Source organism: Staurois parvus, unplaced genomic scaffold (assembly GCF_062004578.1).
Source record: "Staurois parvus isolate SC_StPar_1 unplaced genomic scaffold, SC_StPar_1.0 ptg000162l, whole genome shotgun sequence".
Taxonomy (NCBI): domain Eukaryota; kingdom Metazoa; phylum Chordata; class Amphibia; order Anura; family Ranidae; genus Staurois; species Staurois parvus.
This window is the reverse complement of record NW_028317958.1, coordinates 7,057,350-7,080,000: the sequence shown is the minus strand read 5'-3', so window position 1 is coordinate 7,080,000 and position 22,651 is coordinate 7,057,350. Positions and strand designations below refer to the sequence as shown.

General features: G+C 39.1%; 1 protein-coding gene across 1 annotated transcript in view; it reads left to right on the top strand.

Moving 5' to 3' along the window:
- PXK (PX domain containing serine/threonine kinase like) overlaps positions 1-22,651 on the top strand; it is a 126,719-nt gene that overhangs the window by 68,115 nt on the left and 35,953 nt on the right. Inside the window, exons 7-13 of the mRNA XM_089676028.1 lie at positions 2,276-2,350; positions 10,104-10,208; positions 12,243-12,344; positions 15,087-15,248; positions 15,880-15,997; positions 20,456-20,534; positions 22,126-22,174. Coding sequence (XP_089532154.1) covers positions 2,276-2,350; positions 10,104-10,208; positions 12,243-12,344; positions 15,087-15,248; positions 15,880-15,997; positions 20,456-20,534; positions 22,126-22,174 — 690 coding nt within the window. The remainder of the gene's footprint in view (positions 1-2,275; positions 2,351-10,103; positions 10,209-12,242; positions 12,345-15,086; positions 15,249-15,879; positions 15,998-20,455; positions 20,535-22,125; positions 22,175-22,651) is intronic.

Sequence of the window (22,651 nt, the reverse complement as noted above, 5' to 3'; positions counted from 1 at the left end):
TTTCTGAACCGCGGTGGACAGAAAATTGAATGGTGCTTTTCCACCATGCAATTTTCTCATTGGTTCCTGCACCTGAAAACGCAATGCGTGTGTTTGCTATTAAGAATGACTGGCAGCCCTGCGCGTCTGTAAAGAACAGCGTGTTTTGATTGTGAGTGGTTGCGGGTATGGGAACTGTTATTTTCACACCTGCAACCATCCACAGTGTTGTGAACCTAGCCTAAATTCAGGCTGCATGTCCATAACAGACGCTCATGGACAGATGTAAAAATCATGGATTTTACAAACTGTCCTTGAATTTGTGTGAGTATAACCTGCGCAGAGGACTGATCAATTAGACTGGCTGCTGCTAGCAAAATCACAAATGTGTACCGCTGAACAAATGTGTGAGTGCAAACATAAAAATTGCTGTGCTGCCTCTCCCAAAAACTACTTTAAATAATTAAATGAATAAACTCCCTACTGCACAAAGGGTCCCCACAAATGTGCATGTGCTATCATGCCCCGTGGGCTGGCAAATATATCCCTCCTCCCCAGTGACTAAATCTCAAATAAACCAATAAGTAAATACAAGGTGCTTAAACAACAATAGTGCTAAAAATAGCACATATACAATGTCATGAAACTGTGTATACAGTGAAATTGTATAAAACAAATATATATACTAAAGTCCCAATAGTTGTGCAAACATATAAAAGTTCCAAAAAAAACCCCCAAGGTCCCTCCCCTAATACTGATAACAAAGGAACAAAGAAGCAGACAGAAATTAAACTTTGTGCTCCTAATTTAATCAAGTACACACTATAGAGGGGTGTGCTTTGTTCATATTTCTGTCTGAGGTTTACAACCATTTTAAAGTACAGATTACTAGAACCATCCAACTACTTGATCATAAAGTAAGTTACTTAAATCCTTCACTCCGACGTCAGACAAATATGCGGCCTCACAGAACTGGGCTTTTTTCCATGGGGCCACATATTTGCGTACCTGTCTTTGTGCTGGGAGCACGCCGCACATCGCGCTCCCAGCACAAAGGCCGGGGAGTCACTGAGAGATCCGGGTCCCGTTCTAATGATCGGGACCTGGGACTCCCGATTCCGGGTCACATGATCGCTGTGATAGCCTCTGATTGACTATGACAGTGATCACTCACTGTACAGCCTGCCCACCTTGGTTTTTTTTTTCTCTCGGAATGGAGGAGAGAGATACTTTGTATCTCTCTCTCTCCTTGCATAGAGGAAAAGAAAAAAAAAACTGTTTGTAAAAAAAAGTTAGATAAATAAATAGATAATAAAAAATAAAGAAAAATTACCTAAATCAAGGTTTAATCTAGTTCAGTGCCAGGGTTAGTGTTTGGGTCAGGGTCAAAGGTCAGGATTGTTTTTTTTAAATTGGTAGCAGTGTCAGTTAGTGTCTTGTTTTTTTTTTTTTTTTTTTTACCTAAAACACAAAAAAAATGCGCACTATTTTTTCTGGGCTGTACTGTCGGTACAAACAACAAATAGCATACACATATATGGTATTCCTGTGATCGTCAAGAGCTTGAAAATGTATTTGGGTTGTTCTTTGGTGGTAGGTTATGGTAGTAACAAGAAACACACCAATAAATTTTAAAAAATGTTTTGGTTTTTTTTACTGTTTTGGGCCAGTTTTCCTTTTGAGAATAAAAAACAAATCAGGAAATATTCATTACCGTTTAACACCAAATGAAATCTAAATTTGTCCTGAAAAAAAAAACAAGGTATAATTCACTTGGATGTACAAATTAGTTGTGATGATATGTATGGTTATACTAACACATGTCAATGTTGCAAAATTGTGGTTAGGCGTTAAGATTTGTTTTACCCTTAGGCGTGAAGGAGTTAAAGTATATTTAAACCCAAGAACAAACTTTTTATATATTGCAGCTAACCAGCCCTTTGATGTGGTGGCTGCATTTGTTTTCTTTTTGCTGTCTTTTTTCAGGAACGTGCTGAATTTTGGCAGAATCAACAAGTATGTTTTTCATTTGTTGAACAAACGTAACAATATGGGTTAAATTGTATGTTTAACTGACTATAAGGAAGCAAATAAGAGAAGTTCATTGTTAGGATTTACATATTCTTTAAATGAACTCTGTCCAAAATTAATATCTTGCAGGAACTTCAATAGTATTCCCAAAACTCTAAACCTGGTGTAACCACTATGGAAAGTGCACGGAGGGGTGGGGAGGGGTTTGCACACACGTTATTATCTTAGTATAAAAACATAGATATGTTTTCCCTCTCTCTGGCAGGCTGATCTGGGTCCTGACAAATATCTACAAGATAAAGATTTTCAGTGCGCGATAAAACTCCTGCCATCGTGGTCTGTGAGTATATATGATTATAAATTTCCCGGTTTATATGTGATCCATGTTGTAGTTTGCATAATGACTTTATTCAGCATGAATTCTCTCCCAATGTTAAATGTTAAACTAGTGCTCCATTTATATCACGGTATAATATACAGTAGATGCTTAAAGTGATTCTAAAGGTAGGATTAAAAAAAAAAAACCCTAATATGTTATATTTACCTGCTCTGTGCAATGATTTTGCACACAACAGCCCCAAGCTGCATGCAGAAGGTTTTTTTTCACTTTAATGCATAGAATTAATTAACATACAAACAACTTCAGCCTTTAGAACTACTTTGAAAATAATCTCTTTGCAGATTTATGGAAGCACTAGTTATTTAACATATTTATTTCTATAAAAACCATGATATCCTATTTCAGATCTGCTTTTTTCATGGCAGTATCCCATTCCAGCAAGTTAAAATCAAGATTGTAGGGGGCAGTGCCTATACTGTGAGCTAATTGTTATTGTATTTATTGCTATATAGCACCGTCAATTTATACATATATATTGTACATTTACATCAGTCCCTAGTCCTCAAGGGGCATACAACCTAAGGTCCCTAACTTACATTCATACATACACATACTAGGGCCAATTTAGATGGGGTCCAATTAACCTACCAGCATGTCGTTGGAGTGTGGGAGGAAACCAGAGTACCCAGAGGAAACCCACACAGGCACAGGGAGAATATGCAAACTTCAGGCAGGTAGTGCCATGGTTGGGATTTTAACCAACGACTCTAGTACTGCCAGGCTGAAGTGCTAATCATGTAGCCACTGTGCTGCTTGGGGAGGCCTATAGGAGCGAGAGCTCAGTGTGGGTAATAAATCACTGGCATGGTGATCTTCTTTACAAGTCTAAAAGAGGAAGTAGAGAACTAAGTCTTGGGGACCTCCGGGCACTATTTGAGATTTGCCATAAATGTGCACCCACTCCCTATTGGTCATCCTCCCTTCCTGCTCTCCTTCCAAATTGTCCAAAAACATAAAGATTATTCTATTTCTTTGCTCCAGAGAGCATATTATCTTACTTCGAATAGGGCTTCATTCATGTGTCCATGAAAACCCCCCCCGCAAATACAAGTGTTTATTTACAGATCTGAATGCAGTTGCATTGTTTTCTGTGGAGACATTCACACAAGTACGTAAACATGCACTGCATTCAGATTAAAAACACAAAATCCAAAAATCTGCATCTGAGGACATACAGGCGTACCTTGGTTTACGAACACCTCGGTTAACGTAATTTTCGTTTTATGAATGAAAATCCATTGAAAATAATGCCTCCCTTTCTAATTTTTTTTCGCAATTCGAACGGATTAATTGGTTTTCAATTAATTTACAATTATTTTTTAATCATGTCCCTGTACAGTACTTTGCCTTTAAAGTGCGCTTTATAAAGAGTTTTGCACAGATAAAACTTTTTTTGCCTTTTTTCTGACCTCCAGAACGGGTCAATTGGTTTTCATTGCATTTACACATTTTTTTTAATCATATCCCTTTTATGCCTTTTAAAGTGCACTTTATAAAGAGTTTTGAACAGATAAAAAGTTTTTTGCCTTTTTTCTGACCTCCGGAACGGATTAATTGGTTTTCAATGCATTTACAAATTAATTTTTAATCATGTCCCTGTACCGTATTTATGACTTTAAAGTACACTTTATAAAGAGTTTCGAACAGATAAAAGACTAAAAGTCACCAAGGTTGTGATCCACAAAAACTCCTCAGAATGTACTGCTTGTTAGGTAAATGTGACAATAAAGCATGAAAAGTTTTGTTGTTGGGGTGGTAGAAGCAGGGTGAGGCCATGAGCCCTACTGGGGAAGTGCATGGTTGTGTCTGTAATTGCCACAGTTCCATACTGTTGATGGGAACGGAACTCTGGAATCAGCCCCTACTGACAATACAAGTGTTTTTATTCCTTAAGAACATGAACAACCACAGGGCTCTTTTACGTAACAGTTTATGCACTCTCAGGAGCTGGGAGACAGGCCACATGTGTGGAAAGCCACTGGGCAAGGCAGCAGCTGTCAGATTGCAAATGACTTCCAATCTTTCTCTCTGATGATGAGATTGAGTCTCAAAACAAGTAATACTAATTAGCATTGCAAATATCAAAATTGTAAACATCAATAATTCAATTTTTGCATTAGCTCAGTTGTGACTGGTTCTCATATAGCAAGGACGCTGATTACATTGTTAGACTTACAGCTAGAAACTAGAGCAAGTGCCTGCATATCTGCAAATTAAATTCTATCATGAAAATATAGCATGCATGCAAAATCTGAAACTGACAACATAAATTAAATCCAGGCAATAGGAACACAAATTAGTTTTCCTTTAAGACAGCAGAAGAAGCAGAGAAAACCGTCTCTTAAGCATTTGCATAATGGGTTGAGCTTTATGTAAGATGCTTAGAATATCAAAGGTGACAGGTTTTCAATGATTTGTAACATTATATAATCCTAGCATTGCCCTCAAAGCTGACAGCCAGACCCAGCTGAAAAAATGTTAAGAAGCTCAGTATGAGGCATCGAGCTTGAAAATTCTAGGTCATCTATATTCCAGGGCCGTCTTCCCGAGCAGATCTATGTCACATAACAGGCAAATAGAGCAAGCGACACTTGGCTGTCACTGTGCAAAGCCTTTCCTATTTCCATGACTGCATTCTCCTGGCTGTGTACGCCAGAGCTGCATATACTTACTGGCTGTTCTCCGGGCACAAATAAATATGTAAAACCTACCTCTTAAAAGCAGCTGTAAAAACAAAATGTGGGAGGATGTCTAAGCAAAAAAATACTGCACAATATTAACTGGTACTGTCTGTGCCAGTATATATACCAGGCCTGTAAAGTGCATATGTTTCCAGGTGAGGTATGGCCATGACTGTGTTAGCTTGTATCTGTAGCTATGGCATTGTTAAAGTGTACCTGTCACCCTAAAGTGAACCTGTCTGCCATTTTTCAAATCTTTTCAAACAGTAGTGATGGCTACTGCTACCTTTTGTTAACAAGCAAATATCCTCTTCTTTGCCACTCTGTGATCTTTCTTTGACTTTATTGCAAAAGACAAAAAGATGAAGTGCTATACCATAATTGTGTGTTAAAGTGCATTTGCCTAAATACTATTCCTCTATTAGAAACCGTATATCGTGGATATTAAAAAGTCTACACACCCCTGTTAAAATGTCAGGTTTCTGTGATGTAAAAAAAATGAGACAAAGATAAATAATTTCAGAACTTTTTCTACCTTTAATGTGACCTATAAACTGTACATCTCAATTGAAAACAAACTGAAATTTTTTAGGGGGAGGATGTAAACATAATATAAACTAAAATAATGTGGTTGCATAAGTGTGCACACCCTCTTATAACTGGGGATGTAGCTGTGTTCAGAATTAAGAAATCACATTCAAAATCATGGTAAATAGGAGTCAGTACACACCTGCCATCATTTAAAGCGCCTCTGATTAACCCCAAATAAAGTTCAGCTGTTCTAGTAGGTCTTTTTTGACATTTTCTTAGTTGCATCCTACAGCAAAAGCCATGGTCCGCAGAGAGCTTCCAGAGCATCAGAGGGATCTCATTGATAAAAGGTATCAGTCAGGGGAAGGGTACAAAATAATTTCCAAGGCGTTAGATATGCCATGAAACACAGTGGAGAAAATATGGTGCAACAGTGACATTACCAAGAACTGAACGTCCCTCCAAAATTGATGAAAAGACGAGAAGAAAACTGGTCTGGGAGGCTGCCAAGAGGCCTACAGCAACATTAACGGAGCTGCTGGAATATCTGGCAAGTTCTGGCTGTGTGGTACATGTGACAGCAATCTCCTGTATTCTTCATATGTCTGGGCTATGGGGTAGAGTGGCAAGACAGAAGCCTTTTCTTACAAAGAAAAACATCCAAACCTGGCTAAGTTTTGCAAAAACACATCTGAAGTCTCCCAAAACCATGAGGGAAAATGTGTTATGGTCTGATGAAACCAAGGTTGGCCATAATTCCAAAGGATATGTTTGGTGCAAAAACAATAACAGTGAAGCATGGTGGTGGCAGCATCATGCTTTGGGGCTGTTTTTCTTCAGCTGGAACTGGGGCCTTAGTCAATGTAGGGGGGATTATGAACAGTTCCAAATACCAGTCAATATTGGCACAAACCTTTCAGGCTTCTGCTAGAAAACTGAACATCTTTCAGCATGACAATGACCCAAAACATACATCCAAATCAACAGGAATGGCTTCACCAGAAGAAGTTTAAAGTTTTGGAATGGCCCAGTGTTTTTGCAAGGAAGAGTGGGCAAATATTGCCAAGTCAAGATGTGCCATGCTGATAGACTCATACCCAAAAAGACTGAGTGCTGGAATCAAATCAAAAGGTGCTTCAACAAAGTATTAGTTTCAGGGTGTTCACACTTATGCAACCATATTATTTTAGTTTTTTATTTTTACTTCCCTCCACCTAAAAGATTTCCGTTTGTTGTTCGACTGAGTTGTACAGTTTATAGGTCACATTAAAGGTGGAAAAAGTTCTGAAATAATTTATCTTTGTATAATTTTTTTACATCACAGAAACCTGACACACAGGGGTGTGTAGACTTTCTATATCCACTGTACATATTCAAATATCCTTAATTGATTAAACAATCAAATACCAATATGTAAACCAATCTGTGAATAAATGACACTCTCTCAGCTAAATCTTCAAATATAACTAGTTGGTGCCAGTAAATTGATAAATGTGCTTTTATATGAAACAATCCATGTGTTCTAAATGACAGTCTCCCAACATAAACGTGAAGATCACTGGAGACAGCCATGACCCCTTTAATTATAAAGAAGGTCAATGTGCACTTAATTTCTGTTCTTTGTTCCACTGTAGCCCGGAAAGATGAGATGTCTGTTTCCATTTGTTGCTTTCTCCACTCTCACCACACCATAAAAAACCCAAGGGAGTAAAAAGCACTAATATAGTGTAGTATTTTATTTCATACAAGTACCTAAAACCAGGTTGAATGCTCACATTTAGTGCCACATCCCGGCACAAAACAATCAGCCTGTGCAGTGTTTCTGAGAGCGTCGCTCCATTGCTATGCATGCCATGGAGCCAGCGTGTGCTGCAAATGCCTGATGTTGATACTGAAAGTGATGTAACCAGAACCTGATGTAATGACTGAACCTGCAGATCTTAATAACCAGGCAATACATATTTAAAAGCCAGTTCACACCAATACTTTCCTAAAACAATGCGCTATGATTAAACCAATCACAATAAACTATAACATATGTTCTACAAATACCGGTAAGTATTAAATCGACTAAAAGTCTACTAAAATTGTTAGCCCTAAGGATACAATCAAATTACATATGTATATAACAATAAAATAAAAAAATAATTACCTTTGATTAAAAAAAAAAAGACCCTGTATGTTATACGTGTGTATAAAAAAACCTAAAAATAAAAGGTTGATTGAATATGCAGCCCTGTGGTGCAGAGGATTAATATTAAATATACACATACAGTATACTGTGTGTTATGTTTACTCTTTGCTTCCACCGTTTGGTCATAGTTCCAATTGCACCCTAATAACCAGTCAACAAGCAGCTGAGGTCTATTTCTATATTTAAATTGATCGATCTAGAAGCTCGTAAATCCATTTAGTCTCATTTTGGGAGATCTGTTTTTTAAGATTACTCCCTTTCGAATGTCTATAAACCCTGTCTAATGCCATAAAAGCTGAGAAGTATTGGATCTTTATTATGGCATAGACGGAAGTGGTTAGAACTATTTCTTATAACCAATTTTTTTAAATATTGACATGTTCCTTTATCCTGGTACGCAACATACGTGTTGTCCTGCCTATGTATTGTATTGCTCACAAGGACATTCTAACACGAATGTGATGTATTTGGTGTCGCAGATGATGAATTGATCCACTTTGTATTTTTTTTTCCTTTAGTATGGGATTAGAAATGTTCAATTTTCCTATTCTTATTCCTAGTTACCTTACAGGCATTGCACATTTTACACCAATAAAAAACCCATCCTGTCAAGGAATGTGACAGGTTTTTTTTGGGGGGGTGGGGTCCAGGTTATTAAGTGCTATCTTATTCCTTAATCCTGGGCCTTCCTGCAGATGGATTGAGAATTATTGGGAAGAAGATTTCTCAAAACATTGTCCCTAATAAGAATACGCCAATGTTTTTATGGGTTTTTCAACATCTCTCGATTGTTTATTAAATCCAGTAATAAAGGCCAGATTTGCTTTATGGGGTGTACTCAATTTATTTTCCAATATCATTCTTCTATCCATATTGAAAACATTTTCTCTAGTCTTTTTTTTTCTTCCATAAATCTATTCAGTATTACTTTTCACTGGGTCTAAAAGTATTTCTCTTTGTTTCAATTCCGCCTAATATGCATGAATTGCCCTTTTGGAAAGGCCTGAATGCACCTCAGGTAATGGCAAGTATTAGTGGATATGTATCCATTCCGATCAGTTTCTTTAAAATACTGTATGTTTTTGTCCTCATCTTTATATATCACCAAATCCAATTAATTTGATTCCTTATGCCAACTTCTTGTAAACTTAATTCCATACCTATTGGCATTAATGGTATGAATAAAAATCTCCAATTCCTAGTGGGTACCCTCCCAAACCATGTCATTTATGAATCTTTTGTAAAATGTATGGCTTACCCATTCCGTAGAAAATTTGGTTTCTTGTTCCCATCTCTTCTACCCATCTTCTATTTATCTATCTACTGGTCGCTACATCTGGTTCCGGGTTACATAACCTCTGGAACTCCACATTCGGCATAGTGGAGTTGCGGCGCTCTTAGAAAAACTATGCAGGCCAGTTGCTTTGTGCCAGGATGTGGCACTAATTTAATGTGAGCATTGATTTCAGTCCGGTTATAGATACTTGTATGAAATAAAATACTACACTATATTAACACTCCATTCTATGGTATGGTGATGGAGTGGAGAGAGTAACAGGTGGAAACAGACATCTCATCCTTCTGGGCTACAGTGGAACAAATATCAAAAATTGGATGCACATTGACCTTTATAATTAAAGGGGTCATGGCTGTCTGGTGAGTGTGTATTTTTCTAAGGCCACACTAGGTGCAGTTGCATGGTTAAGGTGGAGGACTACTATTGAAGAAATCTGGTGATCTGTAAGTTTATGTTGATTGTCATATAGAACACATGAATTGTTTCATATGAAAGCACTTTTATCACTTTATTGAATAGTTCTATCTTAAGTTAGAACCTGAGAAACTGTCATTTATTCATGGACTGGTTTACATATAGGTATTTCATTGTTTGAACAATTAAGAATATTTCGGATAGATATATACAGTTTCTAACTGATGAATTTTATTTAAGAATGTGCACTTTAACACACAATTATTGTATAGTGTCTCCTTTTTTTTTGCATTTATTTTTAGTGTGTATATTACACTGGGTCTGCAGCTTCTTATATATAACTTTAGGTTATACGCATTGTGGCGCTGAGTTTTTTATTAATTTTATTGCTAAAGGCTCATCAACTAGTCTTTGAGCTAACCCCCGCATCTACTTTTTTACTAATAGTGCCTCTACTGACCACCTAGGTAGAGCAATTAGGTAGGCAGGTAGACAGGGCACAGCTCCATGGACGACAGTTTGCTCAGATTGTTTGATTTTGGTGAGCAGTATCTCAATTTCTAATCTTCTTTACAGCATCCGTATATATACCGTGTGACGTTTGCCACTGCAAATGAGTCATCTGCACTTGTGATTAGACCGTTCAATGAAAAAGGGACTCTGAAGGATCTGATCTATAAGGTAATCCATTGAGAACCTGACTTCTGGGGGAATCAGCAGTTTTAAAACCAGACTCCAAAATAAAGAAACATTTCTGTTGTGTCTCTGACCCTACTGGAGAGATTCCCCCTTTTCTTTTGGCCTTCCAACACCAGAAAAAGAAAAGAGTTTAACGTGTTTTCTTGGACAGGAAAACATTGACAGCATTGCAAAGCTCAAAATTAAAAAAAAAAAAGTTTGTTTGCGACTTTGATTTAAGGACACCCTGTCACATCATTAACATGTTTCAGTAAAGGCACACTTGAAAAAATGGCTGAATACTTGCTACTTCTGCTTCCCAGTGGGAGAAGATTTTGGGGGACCATTTTTTCAGAGCAGATCAGCATTTTGCAGATTTGGTAACAGAAAAGGAGTATTCAGTCTTGTTTTTTCACTTACCGTATATGCTCTGCTGAAATGTTTTCATGATGTGACAGGATCTCTTTAACGTTATTATTGTTACCTAGTTTAGCCACACATGTCAATTTTTCAGGTTAATGGATGAAATTGTGATTAAAATATATAATCTAAAATATATTTTTCAAATGATTTTAAAGTTATTAGTCCTTGTTCCCACGCATTTATGCTTTGCAGTAGACATCTTCAAAAAAAGAAAATATTCTTAGCAATATATATTTTAGGTTATAAGTGTCTGAACACTAAATGTTTGAACATACACTTACCAGCCACTTTATTGGGTACGCCTTGCTAGTACCGGGTTGGACCCGCGTTTGCCTTCAGAACTGCCTTAATTATTCGTAACATAGATTCAACAAGGTGTGGGAAACATTCCTCAGAGATTTTGGTCCATATTGACTTGAGTTACTGTTGTCTTTATATCATCTCATCATATCAACAAGGCATTTTTGTCCACACAACTGCCGCTCACTGGATATTTTCTCTGTTTCGGACCATTCTCTGAAAACCCTAGTGATTATGCGTGAAAATCCCAGTAGATCAGCAGTTTTTGAGATACTCAGACCAGCCCATCTGGCACTAACAACCATTCTGATTCTCAGTTTGAACTTCAGCAAGTCTTCTTAACCACGTCTAGATGCCTAAATACATTGAGTTGCTGCCATGGGATTGGCTGATTAGCAATTTTTGTAACCAAGAAATTGAATAGGTATACCTAATAAAGTGGCTGGTGAGTGTATATCATCACTCAGAAATAACTCTTTGCTGAGAATAATGTCCCAGCCTTTTCTGATGGTTTTCATTGATCACTTTTGTATGTACAATGTTCATACAGTCATCCTGTGTGTGACCAGTACTCCATTCCATTCTGCTCCACAATTACTAATACTCTACTTGAAGGATTAGTTCACCTTTTTTAGGGTGGAACATGTAACATGTTCCCACTCCTGCAACCACAGTCTGTTCTGCTGCTTCCCTGTGACATGAACCAAGGATCTTCTCCCAGAACTCGCTATCACTTTTTTTTTTTTTCTTTTTTTTTAAAGTGGCTGTTTGGGGCTCCACTCACCCAGCCATGTCATTCATTCACAGAGTTCTGTGCATGGGAAAACTACAAGTACCGCCTGTCGGCTTGTAGTTCTCAATGAACTACCAGGACACTGTTGAGTGCCTTGGTAGTCCATTGATACTTCCTGTCATTTTGTAACTGCCTGCTCATATGAGGTACGAGCAGACAGTCACCCTGACAGTCTGCAAGAGTCTTGCATTAACTCTGTGATCTGCTGATCACAGGTGCAATGTTTTGCTGGCTCCTAGTAAAAAAAATAATCATAAATGCACATTTTTTACCAGCAAAAATATATGCATTTATTTTTTTTTTCAATGGTGAACTTCTCTTACCCATATTGTCAAGGTGTTTGAAATAAGAACTGACTGTGTTTACCCCTAAGCACCAAACAGAATCAGACCTGCTTTGTAAAGTATGAAATGAACATTTAATTTGTTATTGTGAAACAATAGAGACAGATACTTTTGTTACACATTTTGACAGACAAGATTCCTTTTCAGTCAATTGAGTCTTATGTTACCCTCTTTTAGGCCAAACCAAAAGATCCCTTTCTGAAGAAATATTGTAATCCAAGGAAAATTCAGGGCCTTGAGCTTCAGCAAATCAAAACCTTCGGGCGACAGATACTAGAGGTAGGTCCATATATTAGATTAAATCTACTTACCTCAGGCAATGACAAGCTAAATAAGCCATAAACTGTCGCTCATCTGGACAGAAAGTAATGAATAATGATGAAAAGACTTTCACAATGTTGAAAACCTGTATAAGATATATTTAGAAGCAGTTGAAACTACAGTCCAATCTCTTTGTAAATTAGCCATTAATACAATGGAGAATAAAAGAGAAAACACAGATGTTGGACCTGGGGAATCGCAAGTAGCTTGGCCTTCTTTGAAAAGGTCCTGGCATAGAAGGCAAGCTTGCCAACAAGGGGTTAGGTTTACACAGGGCCTTTTTTCAGCCGGAACTTGGTGGAACTCATTTCCACCCCCCTTTGGCTCAGGCCCTCTGCTCCTTGCTCACCACTATCACTTGTAAACACAGTTCGGCTTCTGTGTTTACAAGTGGCAGCTTGTCTCCCAATGGCTCCCACATATCTGATCTCCTGAGCGGCTCCCACTGAGTGCAGAATGGAGGCAAGGGAGATGCAGGGGCCCGGGATGCAGTGCGGATGCCGACACCCCACTGGATGATCTGCCTGCAAGTGAGAGAGGTGGAGCCACCTACAGTGTGTGAGGAGGTACTAGAGTCGGCTGGGTGCTTTAGCTTAAAGCAGCAACAAAAGTAAGATAGGTGGAAGATGGTGGAGCTTTTAAAGAAGGAGGGAGACAATATGCACAATGGAGGGGGGGCTACATGCAGAGGTCAGAGGGGTGAAAGTGCGATATGGAGTAAGGATGCAGAGGTAAGCGACTGTGGAAGAAGGCTGAACTCTGCACTGTGTGTAGTGCACCCCTGAACTCTGTATGCAGTACACCCCTGAACTGAATTCTGCATTCTGTGTGTCACCCACCCCTCCCCAAATTCTGAACTTTGTGTGTAGTGCACCCCTGAACGCTGCACGCTGTAGTTCGTATTTGAGTTCCTGCACCTATTTTCTGTTTAAAAAGCCCTGGGTTTACATGATACAGGTTGAGGGTTGGTGTTATGGTTAGGGTTACAGGGAGGATTTGTGTTAAGGCTTGGGTTACAGTGGCTGGTTCACACCAAAACATGGTATGGGAAAGAAGTGTTCCATGTGGCGTTCAAAGAACAATGGGCGTGTGATCTTCTGCAGGTGTAAATATACTCCTAATTGCGTTTGCCTGCACTAGATTGCATGGTACTGCAGTTTCATGAGATTTGGGGTGGTGTGTTTTTGAAAAGTGGTGCATGCACTAATTTTTGTGCGATGCAGTGAGGTTTTAGCCCGTTCACAGAATGGGCTGATAATCATGCCACACTGTGTTGCACAAGATTCGCACAGTGAACAGCCCTTAGTGTTAAGGTTAGGATTACAGGGAGCGTTCGTGTTATGGTTGAGGTTACAGGGAGGACTTAGTACCATGGTTGGGGTTGCATGAAGGGTTAGTATTAGTAAATGGGAGGATTAGGGTTACAAATATCGCTAGTGGAAGGGTATGGCTTCCATAGTGTTGGAGTGGGAGCTTACATGGAGGGATCGTGTGAAGATTATTGTTAGGATCAGAGTTAGAGGGAATTAGGAGGGAGGTTTTGGGAGGAGGGTTAGTGTTGGTAAAAGAGAGGTTTAGAAGGGTTAGTCTGAGGGGCATTTTACAGTAGGTCGTCCCTCTGATCTTACAGTAGGTAATCACTCTCTATGTTAGAAACTAGCAACACTAAGCTCCCAGCACTTTAATTAAATGTATCAATTCTACATTGGCTACCTGGGGTTTGGGACTTTATTTTAAATAGCACAGGTCACTTTAGCACAGTAGCTGTATTTTCTTATATAGCAATAGCAGTTCCCTAGAAATTTGCTGTGATTGCCAAGGGTTGCTTTTTAAATTGTCTTTTCATCTTAATATTTAACTAGGGATGACAGTGGCAGCCTTCAGACTTCTTTGAAGATAGGTGTGCTGAAATTAAATTAAAAATGACTCAGTTTGGGCTGACCGTAGAGTGTGTACCTTCTTATGAATGTGGGGAGAATGTCCTAATGTAGGCACCTGGAAGGCATTGACTGATATGGATTGCTCAGTGTGGGTTATAAAGCATGAAAAGTCAATATTGTAGTTATTCAATGTGTCTATGTTTAAGCTGTCATCAGGAATACTTTTCAGGCTGCTTACATAAATAGGTGTTTAAAATATATTACAGATGCTGGCCTTGCTATAGCAGATCATTGTGACTTTTGTTCGTAATAACCATGTTTTTTTCCTTCCCTTCTGACACTTTTAGCAATGGGAGAAGTTTTTCTGTAGTAGGCCCTTTACTGGTCCTGACATCTCCAAGGTGTCTGGCTGTTGCTTGTGAAGCTTTTCACACCGAACGCTGCGTGTGGTGACGTGTCTGCCTGTACATTAATGGCAGTAAGGATTTCCCATGATTGGCTGAGACAGAGAAAACTCCATTTATTTCCTGCTGTCAGAGTGCTGGAGGCTGCACAGGCAGCAGTCAGACACCCTGGTGGGCCAGGTGAGTGGGAGAAGTGAAAGCAGAATGGCTGTCTAGAATTGAGGTTGAAGAACATGACATCACTGTTACTGACAAATGGCATAATGATTTGTTCTGCAAGAGCACCATCAAAATGTGCTAATTGTAAACATTTTATTTATGTAAGTATCCCAGAATTTCTTGATGACAGTGTCCATTTAAGTAGACTGTGTTTAGGCAACATTTCCATTCCTCATCAGCCTTCTGATTACACTCAGGTACTAAAGTTCTTACATGACCGGGGTTTCCCATATGGTCATCTCCATGCCTCCAATGTAATGCTGGAAGGAGAGACGTGTCGACTGATGGACCTGGAGAATTCTCTTCTTGGACTACCATCATTTTACAGATCGTACTTCTCACAGTTCAGAAAAATCAATGTGAGTTCAGCATTAATTTATGCTTAAGTAAAATTAATTTATGTCTTTGTACAGCTTTTTTTATTCATTGTTTATATATGTATATGTGGGACAGCTACATTTGCTCATTGTAAATACAATTCATGCCAATGCAGGAGTGCTGCATTGTGATTTTGTTGTGTCTGTGACTTCTGTAGCCCCTATGCCACTGCATTGATATGTACTTTATATTGGGTGTATAATAATTATTCTTGCATTGCGTCATAAGAATTGACCATGACTAAAGTTTGCCTTATACATACAGATTTTTTTTCTATTCAGCCTGCCCACTGAACTGAAATAATTTAATAGTTTCCTCCATCCACGCTACACAGCATGGATGGATGAATCTCCCGTTGTGGCAGCCGGAGCTGCTAACTATTAAAAGTGCCTGCATCTGAATCGACAATTTCCCATGCCGCTCCTTTGACATTTCAGTTGAGGGATGTCAGGTGGGAGGTGGCTGACTGAGTCACCCACTGAGTGAATTTTCGCTGGTTCATCAAGAACTGGCCAAAATTTTCTTTGAGTGGGTATGTCAAGGGCAGGTGTTCAATATGTAGTTACGTCTTTCTAAACTGACTTTTTAATGGAATATATTTTCATCTTCTAGACAATAGAAAGTATTGATGTGCACTGCTTCGGTCACTTACTGTATGAGATGACATATGGAAGACCCCCTGATTCCATACCCGTTGACCAGTTTCCACCTGCACCGTCCATGTCAGTGGGTGAGTCAGTCCTAAGTAATGATGGATATCCTGTCTGTGTTACGGTCAATTTTGTATAGATCCCTCATTGTATATCTTTGCAGCTTCTGTAAAAGTAAATAAGCTTAAGATCACCTTTACACCTCAGTAATGAAATAATTGTACATGCATTAAATTTGCTTATGCCATAAACAGGCAATGTATAGTCTTTTTAAGCTCCATGGAGGTATTCCCGAGTGTAGCTCGGGGTAAAGTTTCAGCACCAGAAGCGGTAACCCCGAGCTACACTCGGGAATACCTTGCAGCGTTGCTCCGGGATATCTTCTTCACTTATCTTGTCCTTCGCTCCCGCGATGTCCACACTGCAGCGTCCTCGGCAATGTCCTCCGGCCGATGCCGGCATCTGTCTTCTGGGTTCCGTTCCCTGCGACGTCAGGACGTACGGGGACGGAACTGGCAGGAAATTTAAAAATGTCAAAAAGTGACATTCACTAATTACACTAAAATCACATAGTAAAACATTACTGTATCAAACCATTTCACATACATTTTGTCCCGAGTGCTTTGTCCTGTGCCCTGCCTGCATTTTTACTGTTTTTCTGCCTGGAAACTGAGAAATGTCCATGGTGTCCAAAAACCGTCCCTTTAGGTCAAAATCTGTTTTAGACCAGCTAGAGAACAGTGATAGTAAATCAGAACCACTTGCAGAATTGAGTGATAATGATTAGTGGGGAAATTCGTCATCAGACACTGAAAACGAATTTGCGACTTTGCTCAGTGATGTGCGAACTTGGCGCTATATTTAAAATTTCAGTGTTTTTGATTTGATTATATTATTGAATTAAATGTATTATTATTTTTTATGATTATTAAATTATAATTTATGATTCGTGTTTCAAATTTTAACATACCCGGGATGTTTACTAGACTCTTGTTCGGACAGATTTCAGTGAGTTATTCCTAAAAATTAAAGGCCTACAATAAAAAAATGACATCTTTCCATGCAAAAAAATGTACCGCTTTGAGCACAGAAATACTGACATAATCAGACCGCTAGGGAGGTTAATAAAAACAGGGCACACAGAAATCAATTGTTTTCATTTTGTCCTATTCACACCATGCTTGGTGTGCAGTGGTGTGCAGAAAAACACAGCTCAACGGACATGGTGTGAACAAAGCCCTATATCCTAGTAGAGGTTCTGACTTTTCCCCATCTAACTAATAACATGACACAGCAGGACATTGATTATGCCCATTGGAGACACTATAAAAAGCTGACAGATATTATACTCTCGCTCTCTCTAGAAAAGTTTTAATTCTGCTTTAGGCTTGGAAGTTCTGGTAACACAAATTGTCCGTGCGAAGAAAAAGATTTAGCGCATAGATCTTTTAGCTGCAGTAACGTGTTGTATAACTCTGGCTAATTGGGTCAAGCTTGTAATATGCTCATTCTTTTGGATTATTGCATAACAAATTTGTTCCCTTTTTATTTATTTATAGATCCATTTACTACAAAATCGGTAATGGTTGCCAAATAGGCAGGGCACCGTGTAAATGCAATGCATTGGGTGCTATATGAGACCTTTACAAAAAAAAGAAATAAGGGCTATAGCAACCAATTATCACTAGGTCATAGCCCGCTAAAATTAACAACTATTGATCAGCAGGATAATGGAGCATTGTGATGTGCTGGGGGCATGATGAGTTTTCAGGGCAGTTTGATGATACCAAGACACCTGGGGCTCGCAGGCAGTGGGTAAATTATGCTAGGCACCATTTTGCCCAGAAGTGGACCGGCACTGGATAGCAGTCATGAGGACAGTGCCAGACAGGCCATAGTATTGCACCCAGAGCTGATTTTTTTTTTTCTAATCGGAAGTGTAGCTTTAAATTAAAAAGAAACCTTGAATTTGACTTAAAACAAAACCATCTCTTATGCTTACCTGTTATACTGTCTTAACCACTTCAAGTGCAGACACTTTTACCCCCTTCCTGTCCAGTCCAATTTTCAGCTTTCAGCACTATCACACTTTGAATGACAATTACATGGTCATACAACAGTGTACCCATATGATTTTTTTAGCTTTTTTTTTAGACAGATAAAACTTTATTTTGGTGGTATTTATTCACCACTGGGATTTTTATTTTTTTGCTATATAAAAATTGCTATATTAAAATGTTTAAAAAAGTGTTTTTCTTATAAACGTTTGCAAATAAATAATATTTTTTTCATAAATCTTGGTCAAATTGTATTCGGTTATCTTTTTAGTAAAAAAAAACCCAAATTAGTTTATAACCAAAAATTATCATTTTTCAAAATTTGTTTTTACATTTTTATTGTATTTTTTTATATCAATACTTTTTTTTGTTTGTTTTTTTGCATACTGTCACCCTAGCAGTACAGTGTCAACATAGTGACACTGTACTACTTGTGGGGGGTGATGAAGATTTTTTTTTTTTTTTTTAAACGGATTGCTTTTACACCCATAAAGGCTGTAAAAGCAATCATTTCTCCTTCTCTCTGGCTGCATTCTTGCATCCATTGAGAAATACTGTGTGAGCTGTGATTGCTCATGTGACATCGTATGTACTCTCCAGCGCCTCAGGATATGCACAGCCAAAAGGGAAGCCAAGGGTACAAGGACAGCGACAACCAAAGGAAATGCTTCAGGGGTGCAGCCCTCCTCAGACGGGGAAATCAGCCACTGGATAGAGAGAAAACAGGTGGCGCACACACCTAGTGCATTATCCAAGGTTTATTGTAGGAATGAAATAATTAAAAACATACTCACAGACGAAGCATGTATCTAAAAAGCATAGAAAAATGACAATGGCCACAACGGCGGGCAAGGTGTTCTCACTGTCAGTGCGATCAAATACTGATGCGTTTCGGGGAAGAATCCCTTTCCTCAGAGCTGATGACCAACCTCAGATGCTGATGTATGGTGTATGGACAGAAAGAGCCTCGCTGTTGTTGTCCATACACCATACATCAGCATCAGAGGTTGGTCATCAGCTCTGAGGAAAGGGATTCGTCCCCGAAACACATCAGACATTTGATCGCACTGACAGTGAGAACACCTTGCCTGCCGTTGTGGCCATTGTAATTTTTCTATGCTTTTTAGATACATGCTTCGTCTGTATGTTTTTATTATTTCATTCCAACAATAAACCTTGGATATTGCACTAGGTGTGTGCACCACCTGTTTTCTCTTGTACCATGTGACCTCTGTGATCATTCACAGATTTCACACGTAGTAAGCAATGATGTCAGAAGTGACATCTTGCTTACTACTCTGCATGTGATCACTGATTGGCCAATCAGTGATCACATGATCGGGACCTCACACAGAGGTCCCATACAACGATCGGTGTTCCACTGTGTCCGGAGGACACAGCAGGCACCGGATCAAGGTGCTGCGTGCTCCCAGGGAGCGCGCACAAGCACTGCTCTTGTCCAGCCGCTTATATGCATGGGCCGGATGGGAAGTGGTTAAAGTGGAACTGAAATCTGCTGCACTTAAGTATCAAATGTGATGTCCCTCATCACCTACACTTCTGTCTTCTTCCAGGTTTGAGGACGTCCGCCATCTTGATTAGCTTGCCTGGGATGACATATCTCCCACTTGATGGTGAATTCAGCCATCTTGATTGGCTGGCTTGGGATGAAGTAATTCCTCTTTATCTGCATGGGAGTTAAATCATCTCGGCACTTAATGCATGCTAAAATGGTAGACTGAGATGCACAAGTGCAGCTTAGTGTTCATCCTGAAGAATCTTGCTTGCAGGCAGGTAATAAGTATTCATTACTGTGGAGACTTCTGCAGTAAAATCCTACTTGCTAGCATTGAGGTCAGCTTTTCTCAACCTTAAAATAGATTACAGACCTTAGGGAACCTCTGCTAAATCCAAATCAGTTAGGCTCAATGGGCCCCTTACAGTGGTGGTTCTAATGTTGCTTTTACAGGCAATTAAAAGGATAATTGATATCGTGCTGTTGGCTCTGCCAAGTGGCAGGGGCCCCAGAACAATGCAGGCACCATCAGACAGGAGACCAATAACCCGCATCTCAAGGAACTCCTAGTGGCTTTTGGAAGAACCCTAGGGTTCCACGAAACCCTGGTTGAGAATAGTTGACTTAGGCTCTAGATCCACTTTAATATTTCTATGAGCCGGAAATTAGATTTTCATTGCAGTAAAAGCAATAATAATCGTAATCTTCCATATAGATGGTGATTTTTAGCAAAGCAGGATAAAGAATGGCAATCACTGGGGTTTGTAACAGCTGCTGCTTTTTCTCAGTTGCAAAGGTGGGTTATTGTAAGTTTAATAAAAGTAAAAATTCTTTAAACATTTGTGCTTTGAGATGTTTGTGTTGTAATCCTCTATTCAATGGCTGTCAGAAGGGTGTTTTTATTCATACAACATTTGTTGATATTCTCTACATTGAAAGTATAAAATGTCCACATTGTGTTTCAGTGTCTGTTCTGGAGTCCGTCTTGTCCTGTGAGGCCTGTAAATCTGGCATGCCTTCCGTGTCCCAGCTCCTTCAGATGCCGTGAGTCTTTTCATCCTTTTGTAGTTGTTACTTATCCTGAAGCTAGGAAAAAGAAAAATCCTCCCTTGTGGTTGGACTTTTGCCTAGGCTACCAGTAAAAAAGTCAAGTAGTTACCTTATCCATCGTTCCCAAAACCCCCTCCAGCCCCCCCATTTTTGCCTAGGGTACCAGTAAAAAGGTCAATTAGTTACTTTATCCATCGCTCCCAAAGCTCCCTCCATGGTATGTGACAGACCCTGACAGCCTCTTCTCTAAGGTCCTTCGGCAGTGGCAGACCATCTGACGTTGTCTAGTATAATGCATGGCCTATGGCTCTGCATTGTATTTGAGTATGCAGAGGAATTGCACACAAGCCAGAGTATCATGGAGAATAGGAGAGTGCTTGCTGGTGGAGGATCGGGGGCTAAACGAAGCAAAAGTCCGTGTTACTAGTACACTAGGCGTAAATGAGCATTTATCCCATGCAGTGTATGAGGAGCCCCACTGCAAGGGAAGATTTTTTTGTTTTTCCAGAATTTAGCCTTAACACAAACCTGTTTTACTATAAATTGAAAAAACAGAGGTTTCCCCCTCCCAACATACTTGCCTTACTCCCTTTCCCCAACTCTGCTCAGCCACCAGGAGCAAAGAAAAAAATCCAGTATTTCTGGATATAGAGAAGCATATGACTCGTTCCCCATTCTGTTCTCTGACTGCCCTGTTGATTGTCCCAGTGTTGTATCATAGGGGTGAGGAGACAGTCTTCATCCTTCGACTTGGATTTTACATAGTACTTTCTTCAATGGTAGGAGAATAGAGCACTAAGGGACTGCGCTACTGGGTATCTCCTGACAAGAGAGCAATGTGGGAGCTGCCCCTGCAGACTTGTTTTTGGGATGTTTTCTTGGTCGTTACCTTAGTTCATGTGTAGCTACCCTGGAATAAAGATGCAGATAGTAACATTGAAGCTTCTGACCTTCATACTTCAACTGATACACTAAATGGCATAGCAAGGTTAAAGAAAATGCCTCTTAAGCTTGTCAGCAATGGCACCTCCTATATTTTTTGCCACTGTAAGTCCCCTTTAAAGGGGAGTTTGCCCTATGAAAGGGGGAACCACTTGACTTGTTGGTCAGTGCTTACTGTATTTTTATTCTGAGTAGAAATCTTATGCCATAACAGGCCAATCGGATAGCAGTTTCTGGGTACTTTTGTGTATACATCCAGCAACTGATCTGTGGAGATTCTTAGCAGCAAGACACCCACCTGTTATTAATGGCATGTCAGTTACCACCCTCTTAGATTGTAAGCTCCAAGGAACAGGGTCCTCCTAACCCTCTTGTATTGAACTGTATTGTTGCTGTATTGTCTCCCTTTATATTGTAAAGTGCTGAGCAAACTGTTGGCGCTATATAAATCCTGAATAATATAATAAAAGGGCTTTCCACTTTCTCCTCCTCCCACTACATATTTTTACCATTACAAGCAAATACAGGAATGGAATTATTTAATAAAGAGTACCTTTTATTCATCCTTATATTTAATAACAAATAGAATATCTTGCATAAATATCTTTACCATTTATATATACGTATATATTTTATTTTGCAGGTTATTCAGTGATGTGACACTGATGAATACTGAGAAACCTCAATTTAAGGTAATATTAGCCTGAGGTGTTGGACGTTTGTGATACTTTCACTGTCTAAATATGTATGGATGTCTTTTTGTGGGGCATTTAAAAAATAAAAACATGTAGGCAAATTACATGTCTTCAATGTAATCATGTGGATTGGGAGTTCGAGAGATCCTGTCACCATTTTTTTAAAAAAAAGTACAGAAATATCAAGTATTTGAAATGCTTACATGCAGTGTTTTTCCTTTTTATAAATTTATTTTTTATTCATTTTCAATGTGCCTCTGAATTTGCTAGAAAATTTAACTACCCCAGGAAAATTCCGTAGCACAGTCCTCTCTGCTTTTGCATTTCACAACACTCTTCTGGGAGTGTCTAATTATTCTCTATGCTGGCCAAGCGATTCTCTTCTCTTTACATAACTTGTTATATAGCTGCTGGGGTAGAGGAAAATAGGAATATTGTAGAATTTCCTTTGAGTGGAAGCTGTGGGTCTGCTGT